This window comes from Manacus candei, unplaced genomic scaffold, assembly GCF_025592945.1.
Source record: "Manacus candei isolate 608988 ecotype Guabito, Panama unplaced genomic scaffold, ASM2559294v1 h1tg000088l, whole genome shotgun sequence".
Taxonomy (NCBI): Eukaryota; Metazoa; Chordata; class Aves; order Passeriformes; family Pipridae; genus Manacus; species Manacus candei.
In genome coordinates this window covers 9,193,443-9,215,991 of record NW_026138136.1, presented here as the reverse complement: position 1 = coordinate 9,215,991, position 22,549 = coordinate 9,193,443, and the positions used below count along the sequence as shown (strand labels likewise).

General features: G+C 37.3%; 1 protein-coding gene and 1 long non-coding RNA gene across 3 annotated transcripts in view; one reads left to right on the top strand and one right to left on the bottom strand.

The window, feature by feature from the left end:
* Positions 1-21,784, top strand: part of RPRD1A (regulation of nuclear pre-mRNA domain containing 1A) — a 43,889-nt gene extending 22,105 nt beyond the window's left edge. The window contains exon 7 of the mRNA XM_051812651.1: positions 16,388-21,784. Coding sequence (XP_051668611.1) covers positions 16,388-16,537 — 150 coding nt within the window. The 3' untranslated portion in view covers positions 16,538-21,784. The remainder of the gene's footprint in view (positions 1-16,387) is intronic.
* On the bottom strand, positions 7,688-10,555 carry LOC127482405 (uncharacterized). Of its 2 annotated transcripts, none has more exons than XR_007908590.1 (3): positions 10,341-10,555; positions 8,889-8,999; positions 7,688-8,411 (listed from the first exon to the last, which is right to left on the bottom strand). It is a non-coding gene; the product is annotated as an uncharacterized LOC127482405 (long non-coding RNA). The 2 variants fall into 2 exon arrangements; XR_007908591.1 differs by having other exon boundaries at positions 7,688-7,940.
* Positions 21,785-22,549: the final 765 nt, after the last annotated feature.

Here is a 22,549-nt window from a genome sequence, read left to right as displayed (position 1 = left end):
CTGAGATAAAAAGTGCATTAAGTTGACTTTTTATCAGATTAGAGAGTGTAAAACATTTTTCTAATATTTCTTAGGTAGTGCTGGCAGCGATTGGCAGACGAGGGGAGTGAATTGCTCTTATATAAGGCTTACAGGTACTGTCCGATTTCCTGTGATACTTGACTGTTGCAGTTATGCTGCCAGTTGTATCAGTTCTTTCATTTGACAGGGAAACAGTTGTTCTTGAAAGTTTGATGAAATTACTTCTGTGAATGCATAAATAGCAGAGGGGCATAAAGGAATGCTTCAGCAGCTCTTCTCCCCTGAGTCTGCTATCCTGAGCCGTAACCTCCACTGCTCTTTGCCGCGACAATAGTTGGGCGGTGTAGAAGAGGTCAAGGGATACTGAGATGGAAAGGGGAGAGTTGGAGAGGGCAGACTGGGTGGGAGTTACTTTGGGGTGGAGAATTAGGCTAACTGGGATGCAGTTAGGACATTTGGCTCTTGATTTAGAGGAGTCAAATAGCGTCATTACTTATGGAACACTCTTGTACCACTGTGGTGCCTCATCTTGAATAAATGTACTACTGTGGGTGTAAAATATTTGCATGTGATAATAGAATTGAAACAGTATTTCTCTGAAAGTAGTCTCAAGTGCCAGTGTTTTTAGGTGTTCTCTCCAATATCACTAGCTGTTTTACTTTCTTACCTGATTCAGTATTAAATTCTTTGCTTTTCACAGAAGCACCTTTGTTTAATTTTCTTTGTCTGTGAAATTGACCTCACAGCAGTTTCTAAATTCTCACTGGATTAGTAATTTAGAAATATATTATGAATTCCAATTGATTAAAAAAAAACCCCTACACATAGTTATCAAATAAAGTACACCCTTTCATCAAGAAAAAGAAGAAAAATCTACTGTTACAACTTTTTGAAATTGAAGAAGAGCTTCAGTATTTGAAATGAAATAGTACATATTTAAATGGAAACATTTGAAACACTTTGTTGTCCAAGTGTCAAAAAAGAATTTTAGTTACTTGTTTTTCCACACTTCAACACTACCAAACTGAAAATATCACTTTTTTTTAAGTCAATGAGAACAGTATTTTTGAGGGGCATAGGTAGGAGAGGAATGTACTGTGACTTTTTAGGCAGACAAGTATGTTACAACTTAGTTAGTGGAGGAAAGAAGGACTCTGATGAAATAAAGTATTGTTAAGAGGATTATCTGGCCCCAAGCCTTATCTCACTGAATCAGGCTCATTTCTCAGTGTGAAAGGGAGACTTTCTCCATAGTTGGCTCTGTTTTCCACAGCATACACATAATTTTTAACTGGGAGTGAGAGAGGAAGCTTAGGAAAAATGCCACATACTTCCTAAAATAATTGTTGAAGTTACAGTAGCTGTGCACCAGGGGGCTGGGATATTAAATCAGTATTTTGTGATTTAGCACAAATCCTGCAGTATTTGAAACTGTTCTGTGAGTCTCTGATTTCAGTATAGGCTGGTGTTAACAAATAGATAGAAATCACTGTAAAATTAAGCCTTAGATCTTCCTGTAAGTTAGACATTTCCCTTTGTGTTTTGGTGAGATATTTTCCCTCATCCCCAATCATCCAAACCAGACATTTTTATGCTGCTCCATCTTTGAGGTCTCATAAACCAGATGGGGAGAATTTGTTTTACAGTCAGCACATGCAGCAGTTTTAAAGCTCTGCTGCATCAGAATTTGGGGTAGAAAACATGTAGTAGCTGCTTTGTTAGTTATTACATTGCAAGACAGAGGGTCAAGTTTTGAAAAACACAGAATTGAAAGTTGGAGATAAGCACTGAACTTTTGAGTTCGACCCTTCAAAAGACTTTTCCTTTGAAGTGAATTCTGAAAGTAGAATGTTGACCATAACATAATGTGGAGAGGGCTGGAGAATCAAGATTTACATCTGACTGTGGTCGTAGACATCAAGTAAATGCTTATTTTGCTCTATTTCCTCAAATACTTGGTTTTCATGACCCCTTTCTGTTCTTAATTATGTTTTTCTTCCTTTGTTTCTCTTCAGTCAGTATCAAAGGTTCATTTTACTCCAACCCAAATACTTAGTTCATTGGCCAGCAAGGGGGGTAGAGGGACATCATTGTTTGTTTGTACCACAGTTATTTATGCCTGTGAACAGTTCTCAGATTTTATGTGGAGCACTGAGCTCCTTATAACTTCTTTAAAGACAAGCCTCAGAACTGTTGTGTTCTCAGTAAATGTGAGCCCTTTGATCTTGGGTGCAGTAGAAAGCAGGAGACAGCAGATGGTATAACTCCCCCAAGTGATACATTTGGCAGTGTTTCAGACACAAAAAGTTTTGATGTAATTTATTTCTAGGTTGCTAATGGCTACCATAGAGTAGGAGGAATGATTCTACAAGAGCATTAGATAAGAAATCACATTTTCTGCATCACATCCGTATTTGCTTTTTGTAATGACCATCACTTTATTTCTTCTTTTCTGCCCTATCACTTACTCTGCATTCTCCTCAAACCATGGTCACTAAGAGAGCACTGAGAATGTTGCATGTGTATAGAACCTCCTTCTTTGCCTCCCTCCACTTTGTCTTTGCTATCCTACATATCCAGACGCAACAGTGAAAGTTGAATCTGGTGCTCTTCATTGCCCAAGATTTTAGAGTGTCAAGGTGAAGCCAAGTTAATTTCTAGATCTGTTCTAGAAACATCATAAAATTTCCCATCTTAAGGTACCTGTTTTCTGAGGGAGATAATTGACATCCATCAGAACCATCCATAGTGAACCATGTACAAAAGGTGCTAGCTCGTTTATAAGGTCAGCGTATTTAATAGGTAAACTTGGCGAGCTGTGCCATCATCAACTTTATTTTGGAGTATTTGGCATCCAGAGAAAATCAGGGGCTTTTTTGAACTGAAACTCCATGGGTAGCTTCCAACCATAGCTTTTCAGTCTTTCTCATGTACGATGATTCCATAATGACTAATGTAAGTGAGAGATACTGCATGGGTACCAGTAGATCATGGTTTCCTCTTTCCTCACTTTCTGTCTTCTGCCCCAGGAAAGCTAGGTGGTGGCGATTTTTGTTGCTGCTGTTGTGTTTTAAACCACTAGTACATTAAAAAATCTTTAGTTTTAGATGATTAAAATCTAGAAACTGTACCACTCTAATTAGTAATGCATACACTGACTGTTTAAGCAAAACAATTTAGTATGCCATCTTGAAAGCCAGGCATTTTTTGTGCTTGCTGTCACAGGTCATGTAGTTGAATTGAGTGCCATTTCCTGTACAGAAACTCATTGTTTGGCGTAGGATGATATTAGATGCAACCTCTGTACAGAGAATTAAATTCCGTCTGCATGTATACCTATTAATATGCCATAACATGATTACTGTGCTTAGCTTATCTGAAGATAGCTAAGGTCCTTATTCATAATATTCTTATCTGTGGAAGAAATCAGGCATTCTTGCTCAGCAGGGTTATCTCAAAGCATTTTTATTGTCAGGCTGAAAGATTGTGGAATAAAGCAGTGATGCAGGTGCAAACCCAAAGCAGAAAGTATGGTCACTACACACTGGTTTCGTTTTGAGGATCCTGCGTGAACTTTTTCAGACAATACATTCCTCTCAAAAAACTAACAATTCCCAGTTTTCTGGATTTCTTGTACAGTAGTGCTGTCTTAGAACACAGCAGCAAGAAATTTAACGTGACAAAGCTATCTTCCAGAAAGCAGTATTTAAACCACTACTCTTTTGGTTTCCTAGCTGGCTTCTCACCTATAGTTTATATGGATTGTCAGTGCATTCCCTTGCTGCAGTGCCTGTAAGTGAAAGTCATCCTGATGTCATTGAAAATGTACTGGGCTTTTCTTCAGCAGCTGTTTTGTACCCATATTCTCAGCATTTCTAGAAAGAATCACCTTGAAACTTCTTTTTATCTCCTGGCTGATTAGTGTCTTCTGCTTTGTGCAGAGTGAAGAATCTAGGCCAGTTTTCTGGAACACCAAGATCTTCCTTTTTTCCCAGCTCACGCTCCAGTAGAGCTATTATGCTTTGTGCTAATCCTTGAGTCCTAGAAGGATGCTGCTTTATTATTGGGCTTACTAATATTATTGGGCTTTACTAATTCTGGATCATGCAACTGCTTTCAAGCCAGGTAGTTGAAAATTATTGTGTTGATGCATATGTAAAACACAAAATTACTATTAGCATAATTTTTTTCAAATCTAACAGTTCATGATAGAGAAGGTTCCTGTCACTGTGCTGACTAAGAGCATTTCACTTATTCCTTTTGTGTCCTCTGCGCTCTATGTGTTCATTTACAACTTGGCAAATATCCTAGCCCCAAATCCTTGGATAACAACCACTAGTAGTCAGTGGAAAATTAATGTTTTTTTCATGCAACATGATCAGAAAAATTGTTCACACTCAATAGCAGCTATAGGTTTTAACTTGTGCTTCTGTTAAACAGCAAGCAATAATGTTTAGGCTTCTGAGGGTAAAACTGTGTGGGCTGTAGGATCATATTGATCACTTGAACTTCAGGTTTGTCTGAATAACTTAACATTCAGTTAGGTAATAACTAAAAGAGCGAGAGAGTTTATAGAAGCTACTTTTAAAAATACCAAAAGTGATAAAGACTGAGATGTATACAGTAGGTTTTAATGATCTTCAGTTATAAAATACTGAGCATAAATGCCGGAATTGCATCTTTCAATGTAATTGATAAAGGCTTTGCATTTAAATATATATTTTCTAATTTAAGAAATCCTAATTGTATGAGGTGATTTAAGATTTAGAGCAAGTTTATTTTCTGCACATGAGCTAGTACACAAGCTTCAATAGGAGGAGAGTGCTGGAAAATACTGAATTTCATTAGAGCTCCAGTAAAAACAAAACTACTAGTGAAAAAGGTACATGCATAGACACTGTTGTGAGGGTCAGCAGGCAGGCTGTCAGTGCTGCTGTGGGAGGGTGGGATACTGAGCAATTCTGACAATGCTGTGGGTCCAGAGTTTCCTTGAAATAATTTCTGCAGAAGACGTGTTCTGTACGTCCCTCAAAATTTTTTAATTGCAGAAAATCTTTCTCTTATGCTGCTGCATACAGACTTATTTGTTAAAGCATGTTGTTCACTGCTTCATGGCACATGTGTGATTAACAATGCTGTTTCTTCCAACACTGGGGCACGTAGCATGCTTTTATGTGATGTCACACAGCTTTTGCCATGTCGCACAATAAACTTTATCCTCCGAACTTCAGTTGATCTGGCAACATAATGAAATATGCCATAAACAGTTGCAGCTTTCCTCCTCCACATGAATGACTGTGGAGAGGGTTTTTTTGCTGGTTTTATTTGCCACTGTTCTCTTAACTCTTCTTGATAACGTAGCTGTGAGCAAGTCACTTTCCCTGAACAGTGACAAAAGCATGGTTTTGTAGTTTGTTCTTTTTAGCTGTGAAAAGGGGGACAGGTGTGTCCTCTCTGCACCATCAACAGGTACTTACCCTTCCATCAGAGGCTCCTCTTGCTATGTTATTGCACTACTGAAGACCTGCTAGAGCTGGCTGGGAGTCACTGAGGGACACGTTTGGGCTGCTTAGCTATTCAGCTTGTGCCTTGCTAGCTGGCTTTTGCAGAGTATCACTATAGAAATCACCTTTTACTTTACAAGGCAAGCTCTTTGATTTTTTTTTTTTTTTAATTTTGAATGCATGGTGACTTGTGCAGTCACTCTTTAAGATGGTATCTTAAATTTGGGCGCAAGTCTTTATATTGTATTATAGGTCACGGCTAAATCATACATAATTTACTGTAAGTGTTCATTGTCATGTTTCCCCACATCCCTACAAGGGGGAAGCATTGCCCTTTTCCATGATGATTGCACTGCAGAGTGACAGCAAAGTGCTCCTAGTACTCAAGCTCTCTACCTCATAGTAGGGTGGAAACATATACGCAAGGGAAATGTATATAGTTCTTTGTACACTTACTCTAGCCTACCGCATGTCCTGGCAGGTGGGTTTTGGTGTGCCAGCCAGTCGATCCAGCTCTTACCCAAACTTCAGCTGCAGGTTCAGACCTGCTGGCTTTGTTTCCCTTGATGAAGTCCCAGATGTCAGGTGCTGGGTGTACTTTATTTTTATTTTTCTTTCAAACATCACATTTACAAGAGATCTGGAAGCATGAGCTTATGGACAGACCAACCTTAACGGTTTACTGAGCAACTAGGGATAGACAATTAATAAAAAAGTTTTTAAATCGCCCTACTAGCTGTGAATAATGGATTTGTGTTCAATTCACTTTGCCACCATGGTAAGCCCTTTGCTGCAGCCAGAGTGCAGTTTCCATTGCTGCTTCAGGTCTTGTTTTCTCAAGGAATTTGAAGCAGCTCACCAGTGAAATGAGACAGATGTTATTATTTTGCAGTTTGGACGTTGAATCTGCTAAACCCCATGTACTTCCTTGCTTTCCTGAGACACTGTAAGGCAAAACAAAGGAAAAGTTTCTAGATTCTTATTTCAGCCTGTACAAATGGCATTAGAGCCTGAGGTTTTCTTTAGAACCTTTGGTACAAATTTAAAGCAGTATCAAGTTTGTGAGAGCAGATTTAGTGTGAATAAGGGAGAAGATTGGAGTGTCTGTCATACAAGAAACCCAGGGTAATGTACTTGGTGAAAATATATCTAAGTGACTTGCATTCTGACATGCAAGAAGCACATAGCAGAAAAGGAAATTTAAGTGATTTATTACTTTGTATAATTCTATTTTTTTCAACACTGGAAACACAAATAACTAGTTTAGAAAATACAGTAGAGAAACTGATGAAGAAGAGTAACTATGTTTAGATGCCTACTGAATAGTCAAAAATCTTATTCATTAGAATCTTTATCAGGAATATCTGAAATGTTCTGCTTTGAAACAAATGGTTTTTCCCTGTGTTCCCCTCCATCCCAAAATAACACATTTTTTAAAAATTGGATGAAAATTGAAAGAACAAAAGATTTTTTTACATTATTTGCTTCCCTCCCCCCATAACAAGTCTGCGGATTTACTCATGCTGATATTTGTAAATATCATGAGGCAAATATAGTAACACTTATTATGTTTGCCTCCTGACCTGATCTCCCCAAGTCCCTTCATCCGCAACTGGATAGAAATACAGACCTACAAAACAGAAAACTCCACAGATACTCTTCAGAGCTTCTGTATAAACTAGCATAATGATTTTAAAGATCATTTTAATGAAATATAGGTGGCTTGAATGGATGAAAGAGGCTTTTGAGGTTATTGCAAGCTGTAGGCTTTTGGGAACAAAATAGTTTATAATGGGAAAGAAGAGTTCAGGAGAAGAACTGTAAATGTCTTTTCTTGTTCCTTTTAATGTTGTTTACTTGTTCTGTGTTCTTCTTTCTCTCTGGACTTTTTCTTCTCTGGTTGCTCATAATTTCTACCCTAACAACCTCTTTTTTACACGGTTTTTGTTATAAAATAAAACCCGCAATTTGAGCAATTTGGAATCTGGCAAAGAATGTAAAAAATGTGCATATGCCAAATTTGCTGTCTGAAATTGATTGATTGCTAAGAGACTTTTACATTGTGAATTTTTGTTGTAATTGCTTTGTGACTTCATTGGTATCACTTTGCTAAGGCAGATTTTTCTCATCATAATATTTTAATACTAAAGCTCGAGAATAAGCACTTTCTTTCAGTGATGGAACTTGTATTTATGTGCATTGTTGGAAAATTTAGATTCTGATCCTTGTTGGTTGTAGAACAGGTGCAGTTGTTTGCTTGCTTCGTGCATAGTAGAGTTTTCATTGGAGATATTCCCATAGGGCATATGAAGGGCAGGTAAATCAGAATATGTGTTGCTGCTGTGTTGTTCTCCTTTCCAGCTTTACCTTTCTTAACACTTCTATCCCCGTTACTGAATACTACATCTGAAGTATCTATTTCACACAAGATAGGAGAAAACCACAAAAATCACCATGCAGCATATCAACAATTTGTCTTACACAGACAATTATTCTTATTAGTCACGTAAACTCTAGTGTCAATTATCAGTTGACACTGAGCACTTTCAAGTACCATTAAACAAATCAGGCTTGTGAATATGTATTTTTGAACTGTAACTTAATGCTCTTCTTTAGAATCCGTGTCTCTAAAATGCATATTTCAACCTACTTAATGAAACCGTTAGAATGAGTTGACAACTGTAATATGAAACTGTCTACCTGATAAAATTCATTAGAGTGTACACATATGAGATGGCCCATGGCATTTCTTGGCTTATTTTGAGAACCATTCTTTAAAAATCTGTGAAAAATAGCCACATGCTCTTCAGGTAAGGCTTTTCTGGGATTGTAAGGTGGCTGTCCTTCACAACTCTTTCTTCAGGTTGAATAGAAATAATTTATGAACTTTGAAAACAAAAGACAAACATGAATAATTAAAAAAAAAAAATTGTAAGAGCTTGTTCAAAAGGTCCATGACCAGTTTTATGTGGATAGACCTGCACTGATTTTTTAAATGAACAAGGTCAACAGTCTGGGCTCGCCTGTAGCTGAAATTTTGGGTCCTCTGTCTGAACTGTGTTTATTTATTTCACCCTAAATATAGCTAATACCCAATCTCAGGTCAATAAAACAACTTTGAATCAAACCGTTCTCATTTTCTTTCTTGCTCACAGGTTAACATTGAGTGCCTCTATACTGCAGTTGCAAAAGCTATATGCTTTAGCCTGTTTTAAGTTCTCTGCTGCTTGGATTAGACTGCTACTAGTGCTTAGCCTTGCTGCAATAAAACTAGGCTTTATGCTTCTTTATGTAGATGTGTCTTTGACAAAAGAAAAGGATTTGAGACAGTTGTAACATGGCTAGCAATAGATAAATCCGTACCTGGTGACCTGCAGTGGTACTTTCATTCTCAGATTCACTTTTCATCTTCAAAATAAGTACATGAAGTCTTGGCTTTACAGAAGTTTCATACTCTCAGATGTTCATTTGTCTCTGTTAAATAATGAACTTCAAAGTCCACGTTTTTGTGATTCAACACTCACAGCATTAGATTTAGAAAGATGAGTTGCATGTGTGGAATCTGAAGTTGGAACTGATACTGTTGTAATGACCTACAGGCACAGGGGTGCATGAAATGAGAAATGTGCATCTTATGCACACAATTTTTATAGTTCAGCTGTTAGGTCCAGTAAATATTTGAGCCTGAAGACTTTACACAGCTGTTCTTAAATGCATTGATAAAGGTGTGTTTTTCTTACAGACCACCAAAATTTTTCACTCATAGATTCCTTTAAAATTAAACCCTGGTATCCTTTAATTTAGATTTCCTTTAGCTTGTTTGTGGATGATTGAAACTAAGAAGCTATCTATAAGCCTCGAGCCATTTAATTTTATTTATTTTCTTATTTTCAAAACTGTTCTGCTTTATCCCTTCTGTGTCTGTATAGAGTATCAACTTGAGTATTTGAGAGCACAATTGCTCAGAATTGTTCTGAAGTATTTGATTGTCATCAGAAGTTCTCCAAAACTTCATTCTGTCAGCCAAGGTTTGAAACTTAAGGATTGAGTACAATTTAAGCATCTCTTGGAATTGTGTAGGTTTGAGTTTATTAATGGCTAATTTTTCAATCAGATAAAAATGCTGTATTGGATAATAAAACACAAGGAGGCCAAATTTAACCTCAAGCAGGTATCTTTCATTTGAGCTGCTGCTCATATCTGCCATCGTGGAATGCTTTAAATTCGATCATAGTCCCGTAGAGATTGTCTAATTAAACCAATGTCTTTATATAGTAATTTATAAATTAATATTCATCACCCTGGACCTTTTATGATTGAGTGGAGATAAATATAAACAAAGTAAGCCTAGTAATACTCCTGCTAATTAAGTTTAATCATAGAATCGTCAAAGTTGGAAGAGACATTCAAGATCGTCCAGTCCGACCATCCACCTATCACTGTCTCTGTAGCCCCTAAACCACTAAACCATATCACCCAGTGCCAGATCCAGGCACCTCTTGAACTCCTCCAGGGATGGTGACTCCACCACCTTCCTGAAGGCTTGTAAGTTCCTGTTTTCTTTTCTTCAACTTTCCCAAACATTGACCAACTTTTTGTCAACAATGCCACAATCCTCAATAATAAAACTAAGGACAAGTTTGTGATAAAAAAGTCATATAAAATTATCTTTTATTTGAAATTAAATAATTTATGTTCTTTCTCAAATTAGTACAGAATGGGGAAATCCTTCTTTCTGAGGGGACATGCATTTTGATATACCAAGGAAAATCAACCTGAATTTAATTAAATTACAAACCTGTGGAAAAATCTTACTTTTGATATGCTCATCAGCGATTTCTTAAAACATTGCTAACTTCTATGAACAACTTCTATGCTAGACAGTTTTCTGGTTTGGGCTCAAGAAGACTTCTGCAATTGAAACTGTGTACAATTGTTCTCTAGGCTGACCATGGGCCACTTGGCTGTTTGCTCTCTATGATGTGAGAGCAGAGAAATTCCATGCATGGGTTGTCCATGGCTCCTATGAGTGTGAGTAATGGACAGGTGGGAAGCCAATCAGTTTGAATGCAAAACTTTGAAAAGTGCACGTGGAACTTGGCATTAGAAGCTTTAGAGATTAAGAAGGAATCCAGGACTAGAAATTACAGTAATGAATGGATTAGGAGATCTGCTGACTGAGAAGGGAGTGACCAGCCAGAAAAGCGTAACATCATGTAGGACTGAAATGAGAGGAACTGGAATTCATTTGGACTAAGAGAATGGATAGAAAGATCTCATGAAGGTACTATAAAGGCAGAGAATAGGGACAGACCAAGTATAGGACTGGGGAGAAACAGGTGTAAGGGGATCAAAGCTATAGGCAGAATGATAAGTGCAGATGAGGATTGGAGAGGAAGGAATTTAGATATGGAGTCAGAAGAGGTGGAAATGGGAAGAAGTTGGCAAAAACCAGTTGTGATTGTCTGTATTGCGTGTGAATACAGGCACAACGGGAGTCTGAGAGGCATTGAACATCCTTGCTGGACAAAGGTTGGTTCTAGAAACAGTGTTCCAGGAATGGAGATGGAGACCAGGAGTCAAGACTGCAGTGAGTGAGATTTGAGATGCAGTTTTAGGCTGGAAGGAGCTGGACAAAGAAATTGCATATTCCAGGAATGGGAAGAGTAGTTTGTGACTCTGTGGAGGATTTTGCATTTTTGGTAATCACTCTTCAGATGGGAAACATCCTGATAAAATTTAATACTGTTTCGCTCAGGAATTTGTGATTTGAAAACCTGCAGTGTATTCCAGTCTGTACCACAGCATAACAGTTGATGGTAGACAAAGTCACACGATCAAGCTTTCCCCAGATGTTCACTGATTTAGTTTGTGGATTTCACACTTCTGAGTTCATTGCTTCCTGTTGCTTCATTTGCAGACAAGCTGAGGAGTCTCTGATACTTTAACTTAATTCAGAAAATTGATTTCAAAGTTTTAAGTTCTTGGTAATTTTAAGTACTAAGAAAAATGGGATACCCAGAATTAGACAGACGATGCATTTCATTTTGATCTGTCAGCTCTGAAGAATAAATTGTGTTTTGTAATGGTGAAGCATGCCATTAGAAAATCTATGAGAATATTAGTAAATCTGCACACAAAATAATGCATACAGTTAGTAATGCCTGGGGCAATGAACAAAACAATAAGGAATAAACAAAGCTGTCACTAGGTAGGTGTGCTCATTGCTTATTTAGCTCTAAATGTGACAAGACATAATAGAAAATGGTTAGATATAAACATACCAAAAAGTTGCAGTTTTCTTCCAGAAATCTGTTTTCTAGGAAATACACAATGTGCAATGGAAGGTTAACCAGGCCAGTCCTTTCCTAAGCTTGTCATAACTGTCCTTGGTTTTTCAACCTTGTGTGAAGCATGTAGATGTGTTCAAACGCAGTTCAGTGTCTTAAATGAAAGCTATTTCAGGGGTTTGTTTGTCCTTAACACTGGTAAATAGATTGAGCTTTTAATCATACTGCTGAAGAATTTTAAAAGGCAGCACAAAATTTCACCCTGCTCATCCGTTTCCCAGGGTGATAGGCTTATCTGGCTCCTTTTAGTGTAGTTGTCGGTCTTCCTTGCAGAAAAATACCCTAGCTGCATGAGGCATTTGATTTTAACAAAGTAGAGTATAAAAAAATACCATGATTCTGAACTTCGAAATCTAGATATCATGTTATCATATAATATTTGCTTTCATCTGAACCTTTGAAAAATTCTAGTGGTTTCTGCACTGCTGGACACAGCATGTGAGAAACCTTGCTCTGTGATGCAGCTCTGACATGTGCACCTGAAACTGGAAGGTTGTAATGGACCTACAAAGTCAGAGATCTCAGTTTTAAATATGGTGTATGTACAAGCCGTGGATGTCAATGTACACACATGCTCTCAACGCCTTAAAAGCCTTTTAAGCCTTTTTTTTTTTTCCTGTACTGAAAGTATTGATTTCCACCTTACTTTTCTTTCTGTAGCTAATAGGGGTGCAGATTAAATACTGGTCTTCTGCAAACTTTTTTATTCTTGCTTTGCTATACATTTCCTACCACACAGTATTTAGATGCATATCATAGCCTCAGTGAAGAGATGAAAGTTCAAAGTCATATCAATATCATAAAGGGAAAACATATCCACGAAATTTCAATTTGTTTTATCTGTACCGCCTTCCTACGGTAATTGCAGAAATTTTATATTAAGATCTATTTTAGTTGGAAGGGAAAATATTCTCTTCAGCCTGTTTAGCCTGCCTACATTTTTATTATTTATGATGTCTGTAGTGTCTAATCAAAAATTATTTGGCTTTTTTGCCCGGTGCTTATTTGATAGAGAATCACTGTTAATCTAGATGCTGAATCCATATGTTGTTAGCATTGCTTTCACAAAATATCCATATTCTACACTGACAAGTAATGGAAACTGTAGTAATCAGTGGGATTCTAATGAGCAAAATAAGTTCTTCTAATTATCTCATAAACCTACTTTTATGACTGGAAGTACAAAAAATTATTACTTGAAAGTAGTGTTATCTTAAACCACTGGAGAAATTGAAGAGACTTTACTTCCATAGATCAGGTTGCCCATATATCCCAAGAGTAAGGTTCTCCATAGGTAGGAAGGAATGCAAATTATTCTCAGTGCAGCAAGACGAAGCATCACGCTTCTGCCTGTCCTTGACTGTTTGAAGTAAAAAGCTTGAATCTTGCCTCATTTACATAGGGGTAATTGGAAGTTTATCTTTAAAATCAGCATAATGAAAATGAAATTCTCCATGAGGATTTCCACTTAAAATTTTCCATTTAAACGTGTCAAAAATATGGTTGAATTGTTATTTGGTTGTATAGTGTACAGCATTTCCAATGGAGCAACGATATCAAAAATAACACCAAGATATCCCCATTCCCATGACTCTGCTTTAATTAAGTCACACACTCAACATACATACTTGTGAGGGAGGATTGCTATGAACATCTAACCTGCACTTTCAATCTCACATATGCTTTTTATTAGCAAAATTGGATTAAAATTGCATTCTGTAGCTTAACAATAATATAATGAACTACAAAACCTTATCTGTTTTGGGGGTTTTTTTATTTACTATAGTTTTACAGTAAAAACTTTGAGCAAACTTTCTCAGGGTTCTCTGTTTCTGAGAAGACATGAGGAACAAGTTTTGACTACTGAGGGTGTGCATTATGCCAGAAGTGTTGGCGAGAGGAAGATGACTGTTTTATATAGGAGACTGAATGTATGAAAACATTTTCCTTAGTGAAAAAAGGAACCTACTGTCAGTAATATTGATCAAGCTGATAGTCACTAGGCAACAAGTGCCAGACAAAATTTATATGGAAAATGCTGGAGATCAGAAAAGTGATGTTGTTATGGAAGTTATTTATTATCAGCTAAAGGGAATTTTAAAGGAGTCAAGCAACTGACAGTCTAATATAAGGCATGTTTCAGGTTTTGGAGTAAAGTCTTGCAATAATATGGCTTCTAAGTCTGTCACTAAGTAATTGTGCATATTTGATGAGCATCAGGCTTCAAGCTTATAAAGGGATACTGATTTGTTGCTTCACATTCTTCATTGATGGAGAATAAATTTGGACAGGATTCAGCTGTTTACAAGAATTAACTGCTGGAGGGATTTTATAGTTACTATCTTTTACAAATTTTAGGCCTTTTGAGTGTATTGATTGATTAATATTCTGTGTATTGCCAAGTTGGTTGTTTTACTAAACCATGCAACCTGAAAGCTGTCTTTTCCTTTGACATTAAAATCTATTTCCTAAAATAATAATCAGGGGTATATCTCTGCAACCTCAATTAAAATGCCTAGTGAGAAGGGCAAGAAGTAGCTGGCAAAGGACCGTGCATCTTGCACAGACTCAGATCACTGAGGCCTCTCAATGCTGCTGTAATATTATATATGAATGTATATTATATATGAAACAGTGAAGTATTTGTGACCTTTGGGCATTATTGAAAGGATACAGTATCAGGATACAGACCTTAATTTCCACAGCCGCTTCCTGAAGTCATTTGTACCACAGAGAATGTTTTGGGCGAGAGTGAGCAAGTGATGGTTTTCATAGGACCAAGGGACTCGTAGTTGTAAGACTTCTTTGGTCATCTGTATTATAAAAGGAATGCTGCTTTACCTTGTGTACTGTTACCAAATGTTTACAGTTCCACTGACTGGGCATCTGTAGTATTTTCACTGTGTTTAGTATCTTGTAAGACACTGAACTTTATGTAATATTTGATTTTGAAAGATAAATTATATCAAGGAATTGATGATCCTAGTTCAGGGACACTTTGTTCCTCTCTATGTAAAGATTTAATTATTTTTAATTATTTTTAAATTATTTATTTTTATTATTTTTACCTTCTCATTAAGAATTTATGATATCTTGTGTTCTTTTACTGCCCTTGGTAAGAAGATCATGCTGCTGCTAGTGATTGCAAAATTTTTTTTTTAATGTGTGTTGGACCTTGTCCAGTAATCTTGATCATCCCCCAGGTATGTGGGGATACACTTTTACTAGTATATTGGGTTCTGTGACCAAAAGGTCCTTTTCTTTGTCCTTCCTTATTTTTCCATGCTATTAACAGTATAGTAACGTTTAAAATTATCTTTAGATAATAAACAGCATGATTGTTATCTCTAGTAGACATTTGCACAGTGTGTGTATACTTGTTGGAACTTTCAAGTATTTTGGCTCTGTTGCAGGAAGATATAGAGTTTTTTCCCCACTATTATATAGAAGTGGTTATAATCATGAGATCTTGGTTATCCATGTGTTGATTGTCCAAGTTGTAGGTTAAGTATTTGTTGTTATTTTTAACCATTCCCAGGCTGCAGCAAAACCTGCAGCCACTCTAGAAAGCATCTGCATTTGATGTGTTGTGAATTGTGGTATAATTTCATGAAGCACCACTTTACCTGGTAATGCTTAGCTGCTTCTGCTTTCCAGACTTTCCAAGTGTTTGAAGTTTAAGTATTTCTGTGAATTATACCTTAATCTTCTTATATTTTGGGATAACTTTTCATTTTATACAAACTGGTATTCTTCTCCATTATGTATTATGTTCTTAATAGGTGAGCGCTAACTATATTTCAGTGCACTGATTTACATTTTTAAATAGTTCGTCTTGTATAATGTTGTTTCAAGTGAAAAGTGCCTCATGATCATGAAATATATCAATTATGAGTAGTATTCCAACACAATGTGAAATCCTAAGTTTCCAATTCAAGAAGTTTCTCAAAACTCAGGGTTAAATGCATAAATGTACTGATTAAGTATGTTTTTTATTTTAAAAGTTAATACAAAATTGTTCAGCTTGGGGGGGCGGATCAGCAGGCCTGGTTAGAGGATATTTGGTTGGTTGTTATTCTTTCATCAATATGAGATGAAAATAACTTCTATTACATCAGTAAGTTTATTCTCCCATAGTCTGTGAGTGGTAATAGCGTATGTGTACGAACTCTCCATAATAAAGTTTTAAGAATAATTCCATTTTACTAGCTACATGGAAAAAGCCTGTGGTTGTGTTAACTGGGATTGTCTTCCTTGTTTAGCAATTATGTACTTACAATTCAAAGCAAAATAATACCATGTCTGTGCTTTTGAAGTCAGTTGCTGAAAAAATGCTAGAACTGATGCCTCTGTCTCCAAAATAGCCAGTTTTCTGGTATTTCACCTGTTAAAGGCTGTTTATCTAACTTGCAGAAGGAATACTTAATTTGGAAATTAATTACTGTCAAGTGCAGTAAGTAGTAGGGATGGTATTAGCAAAAGAACCTCATATTGAATTCTTCTGTGTTACAGGAGTACAAACGCAAGTTAGCCAGAGTGTCCCAAGTACGGAAAGAACTCAGGTCAAGGATCCAGAACCTGCCTGATCTCTCACGACTTCCCAACGTCACAGGCAGCCATGTACACCTACCATTTGCAGGAGACATCTACAGCGATGATTGATTACAAGAACATCCTTCCATAACCTCTGCTTTTCTGTGAAATGAGGGGTAGGCCAGACTGATCGGTACTCTTGTAGTATTATTTTTGTATATTGTTGGAGAGTGTCAGTAAAAATACTTTAATAATTTATAAAAAATGGTTTAAAAAGTTGATTTGTTTACTATTTTATTGGCGAGTGAACATAAGGGTACATTTATAAAAGTGGCATGTGTGTCTGTTACACCGAGGAATTAATGATTATCTTATCTTTTGTAAAGATTTTGGTTGGGTGCCCTGTAAAAAAACTTGCTAAGATTTTTCTTATGTACCCTATATTTAATGTAGATCAACATATTATGAAAACATAATTCTAACTTGAGACATTTCCGTTGCTAGTGAGGAAGCGAAATTTGGAAATCACAGGCTTGTGTTTGCAAAAAGGTCAATGCAATTTAATGCAAAGTTAAAAGTGATCTTACTGTCCATTACATTTAAATTATCCACTCCCAAAACAAGTAAGTTATTTTGAGGTAAATGTTAATAACCAATTTTCTGTTGGAAAACATAAGTCATGTTACACTGAGCAGATCTTTAAATGACTCAAAATACTGCAATATTTTTGTTTCATTTAAAAGTCATTGTGTAGAAACTATACAATTGACCAGTTTAATTATGATTTGAAATTGTAACTTTTTACAGCTGCTTAGTTTCTAAATTGAGGGACCATTCATTTGTACTCTAATCTCTTTCTAGAACATCTGTCTCCATCTAAAAAGGTTAATCCCAGAAATGTGAAGCTATTTTACAGCTTTAATTAAATTGAAAGGTCATTCTCTAAACTGTCTCAATTGCTAAATGCTCATTATTAATGTTTGGCAACGCTACGTACCATCCATACATGAAGCAAGATGATGATACAGCTGTGCTGTACATCCTCTTCCACTGAGAAACCCTGGAGGCCACCATGGGCTACCAGCTCCCCACCTTGACCCATCCCAGCAAAGATTTCTAAATCTCGATCGTCTTTTTTTCACACAATAGGAGGAGACAGTTCAGACCTGTGTATGAGTCAAACAGTGGAAAATTATTGCCAAGTTAACAATCTCCTCTGCATGGCACAAATGTGGTGTTTGTCTACAAACAGCTGAATTTGTGAAGAATCCTTGTTAGTGTACTATGCATCAGCTGCATATCTCAATGGCATCAAAATACATTGTGTGCCGGTGTCGTCTAGAGCCTTATATCTTTGTGGGTCTGATGTGCCAGGCCATTGGATCCACACAGTCCAATAGACCCGACTGTCCCTCTCCTCTACCTTGCTAGAGGCAGGGCCCCTCTAGTTCTGGTTGTGGTACTTGTTGTTCTCTTACCATAAATATGACCTGGAGGTCCCTTCGAGAGGATCGCATATAACATCATCACTTCTTTACTGTTTGGAGTCTTGCCCATGAGAGTCTGGAGCAACATTTATCCTTGAAGAGTTTCTTCTGGTAGTCATTCCTCTTTCCAATTCACGTACCCAGGCTGCTAAGGAAGAGGTGGGTTTTCCATCCCACCTCCTCATATCTTCTCCATGCTCATGAAGGTAAAACCATAGATTATCTTGGGGAGTGTACCCTCTTTCCTTAGCTGGGGGATGCTGGCTCCTGATAGCAGAGGCTCTCGTTTGTCCTGATGAGATATGGAAGATTCCTTCCTTAAATTCCTCTCTTAGCTTCTGGTGGCCCTCTTCAATCTTCTCTGCTAGGCTTCGGACATGTTCAGCCAGTTTTGTTTCCACAGAGGAGATGTGGGCTTGTAGTAGGGTGGTGATAGTGTCTTCATAAATCCTGAGTTTACTAACCAATGCACCCACCTTGTCTTCTCCCTCCCTCCATTGCAACATTGCTAAGTAATGGGAATATATTTCTGGCCCGAGCTGTGCAAACTTTAACCACATCTGGGAGGTGCACTGTACGCTGTCTGGACTTTTAGGGAATCTTTCATCCTCTGAAAAGATTATCTCCAGTACAACTAATTCTCTTGAGCATCGGATACCTTGTTCCATTATCCTTGCTGCACATGGAGGTCCTCCTTACAAAGATACCTCTCCCTTACACTCAACAACAGTCGCTGCCAGAGGCTGTTTCCTGCCTCTTTACAATCCCCTGATCAATGACCATATCTCAAGACAGAGATCCCAGTTGCCTTGCTTCACTCCCATCTAGAATTGTATCATTAGCTGTGGCATCCCAGATTCAGAGCAGCCATATCAAAATGGACTCATTTGTCTGTCACATGAACTCTCTCTGCAGCTCATGCAGATCACCCAGGTTAGGGACCGAGTGGATGATTTCTGGCTCTGTTTCTTCTGCTGAGCATGAAGGTCCTGCCTCTTCCTCGTCATCCACTAAGCAAACTGATTTAGTCTTGGATGCTCTTTTCTGGACAGGGATGACTGCTGTTGGTTCAGTTTGTCCTTCTGGCTCCACAACGGTTTGCGTGGACATCATGCTGGTTAATTTGCTTTGTTTTACCTCTGGCTCAGCTGTGGTTTGTGTGGATGCAGTACCTGTTGATTTGTTTCCTTTCTCCTCCTCCTTAAGGTGCTGTACCATACCAAGCAGCGACCAGTAGGCAGTGGCCAGGGCCCAGCATGTTGCTGTAAGCTGCCCATCTCTGAAGCTGTCAGAGCACCCTCCTCTCACGTATCTTATTGCTCTAACAGGGTCCTGCAGTTGTTCAGGGGTGAATTTCCAGATCATTGGAGGAGAGAAGCTCTCCAAATACTGGCCCATGTCCTGCCACTTTCGATGCCACTTAGCATTATCCACTCCCAGAGCAGGCCTCCAGGCAACTTCTCTAGAAGCTGCCCTGGGCAGCTGCTGCAAATGACCCGTTATTAACAGTCCATCAGAAATCTCATACAGGGTGTAGAATACACAGTTTTGGTTATACCCGCATAGTGATAAACTGGTCCTGGCCCCTATAACTAGGACAATGGTTGAATTCCATCCATGGAAAACTTAATTTGTAGCCAGAGGTACAAAATAAGTACAGTGACATGGCTTGTTGGACTGCATTGAAGGATCTGTCTTGGATACTTAAAATTATAGGGAATTTTTAAACAATCTTTTGCTGCCTTAATTGAAAATAATTATAATAATGAAGTTGTATGCTGAATTTTCTTGATTTCTCGAGGGTTTTAAAAAAGACATGACACTTCACTAGATTTGTTTTTCCTCTTCATAACTCTTAGTGGTAATGTTGTTTATCTGCAGATAATGTAGAACTGATAAAAGAATGAGGAAAAAAAGGTCAACTACTTCTTGATGTATATAAGTTTTAATTTTGAGAGAGTCTTATTTTCTGGATATATTTTTCTTCATTTTACTGTGAAATTGTTTGCTTCAAGGAGTTTTTCACAGCTGGGGTTTTGGAAATGATCCCTCAATATTTCTTTGGAAAAGAGGATTTGTGGAAGGCAAAGGTCACTCTTACAGCAAATATTGTATATTAGTGACTGAATGGTACGTTTTTTTTTTTATTTATATGGAAAAGGCATCAGGTATCAAGTAGTTAGAAGATTTATCTTGTGACTGTAATAGTATAGCAGAAGATAACATGGTACGATACAAATGCAGTCCTGTAGTGTCAAAAAATACCTCCAAATTCTCAGGTTCCAGAGCTTAATGTACGTACTTCTGACATCTCAGGAAGAAAAGAGGCTGGGTGGGGAATGGTGGGGTGCCTAGGAGCTGGAAGGGAGAACATGCCTGGGTGGAAATGTAAAGCAAACTGAATGTGAACTTTTGTCCAAACAGAAGTAACTGTGAAACTGGGCAGCACAATGGTTTAGCTGTAGGTGGGATTTACAATAGAACTGCTTTGGTGCATTACCACCCTGGGAAGGAAAATGCGTGGGTATACCCTGCCTGCCTCTTCTAACGTGGTCTGACTCTATGCAGACTAGAATGCCCACCCTACAAAAGGCACAATTATAAAATATCTGAACATTTTTCATCTAATAATAAAAGCATAATAATTAGATTATTTGCTTCACTATATTGCACTTTTATTGAGCATTCTCTGAAAAAAAGCAAAGAGATTCCTGCAGCACTTTGTCATATGAGAATGCTTATCTTGGAGGTCACTGGGACTGCTTGTATATTCTAGTGTTTGCAGGCTCAAGCTGTGTTTTTTGCAGAATGTTTTGAAAGATATCAGGAATATTACCCCAATTCTGTGGTTTGAAAAATAAATGTGAAGTCATTAGTTACAAAAATTACTATTCTTAGAAATTATGTTTCATTACTCCTTTTGGAAATTAAACTACAGCCTGCAGTAACATTAGCTTGTCTGATTCACTCTGTTAATGTTTGTATTAATATATTAAAACACCTCTGTTAATCCCTAGCAACACAACCCAGTCTACATGCTTATTATGTATTTTATCTGAGTAGTCTTCTGAGTGTCAAACTGAGAGCTTTCATTATGACAAAATTACATTCCTGTTTACCTGAAGTTTAAAAAGACAGTGTGTTAAGCCTTCCACGGACTAATGCTGCTCTCACAAGTCAGTGGCAACTCAGTCTGGTACTTCGATGAAGACCCAAAATAGATACATAGGATGCAGTAGCCAGCTGTGCAGACAACTATGGAAGACATGGAAATCATACACAGGCTTGATTGGCCCTCTACAGAAGTGCTGGATGTCAGCCTCTTGAAACGTAAGCAAATAGATCTGTGGGTGTGGATTTTTTTCAGTGGGAAGATCAATGAAAACCAGCACATCTAAAATTTGATGGTTACTTCTATAAATATTTAGGGCCGGTTCTCTTCATTCCTCATGCATATCATCACAGTGACTATTCCTGCAAGTAAAGAAGGCAGACTCAAATGTAGTGTCTGAAGTGGAATTCTTTTTTAATGAATGACCAATTTTGTCTTGGCTCCTATTTCAGTGTGTCATTTATCTTGATTAAGTAGTAAATCTCTTCCATTGTGTTATTTACGAATCTAATTCAGAATTCATATTTACAATATTTAAATTATCCTACTAAGCATGATGTTTTTGTGGGAATTTGCAGAAGTTCAATAGCACTCGTTATTTGTTTGCAACAAAAATAGATTCATTTGTTAAAAGCTAACAAGAAAAGTTTGAAATGTAAAGATGTTTCATTATTGTGCTTTTCTGACAGAACCTGTAATCCTTGTGTAATTTATGTCCTCAGAATAACACACCTGTATGTACGCTCTTTCATATTTAATAAAACATTGTTGTAAAAACATCTTTGAAATTATTATTTATTGCTTGCCTACTCAATCTCATTGTGGGAAATGGCTTTTATGTAAATGCTTCCTATACTTACGAGTCAGACAAGATTTCACAATGATGATGCTGAGGAAACAGTTGATAATAATTTCAAGGTTTATTACTTTCTGTATTTTGTGTGACAGTTTTCATTGAGGAAGCAGTGCATTAAAGGGTCTGAGGTCCTATCTCTAGAACTGTAAATTTTAAAAAATAAACTACTGTTCATATACCATCTAGTTTAGCCAAAGTTTGCTGTTCTTCAGAGGTGGGGATGGTGTTTGTCTGTATTTTTGTGTTTTTCAATATACTGTTTCTGTGAAAGTCCAATAACAGAAAAAGACTGTTTTAAAGGCTTAGGAAAAACATAAGAGCACTGGAGGTCATTTCTACCCAGCATTTTTAAGCACACTTGTAGAACAAGGAAAGGCGCATACTGAATGACCTTTTAAAATTTTTTTTTCACTGAATATAGTCTTATAGCTTTCAATAACAATCACTTTTAACAACACAGCTGGACATACCTGACAACTCTGGTAATTTCAAAGAAAAAACATGTTGTTTGGAACAAGACAAGACTATATTAACAAATACCGTGATGCAATAGTGATACATTTGGAGTGCAGAATAACTGTATCTTGGTGCCTGCCACCGACAATACACTTTTTGGAGACACCTAGTTTAGACATCTATCCTGTGGTCTGTGAATAGATTGCCCAGTAGCTTTCTCAGCATGCTGG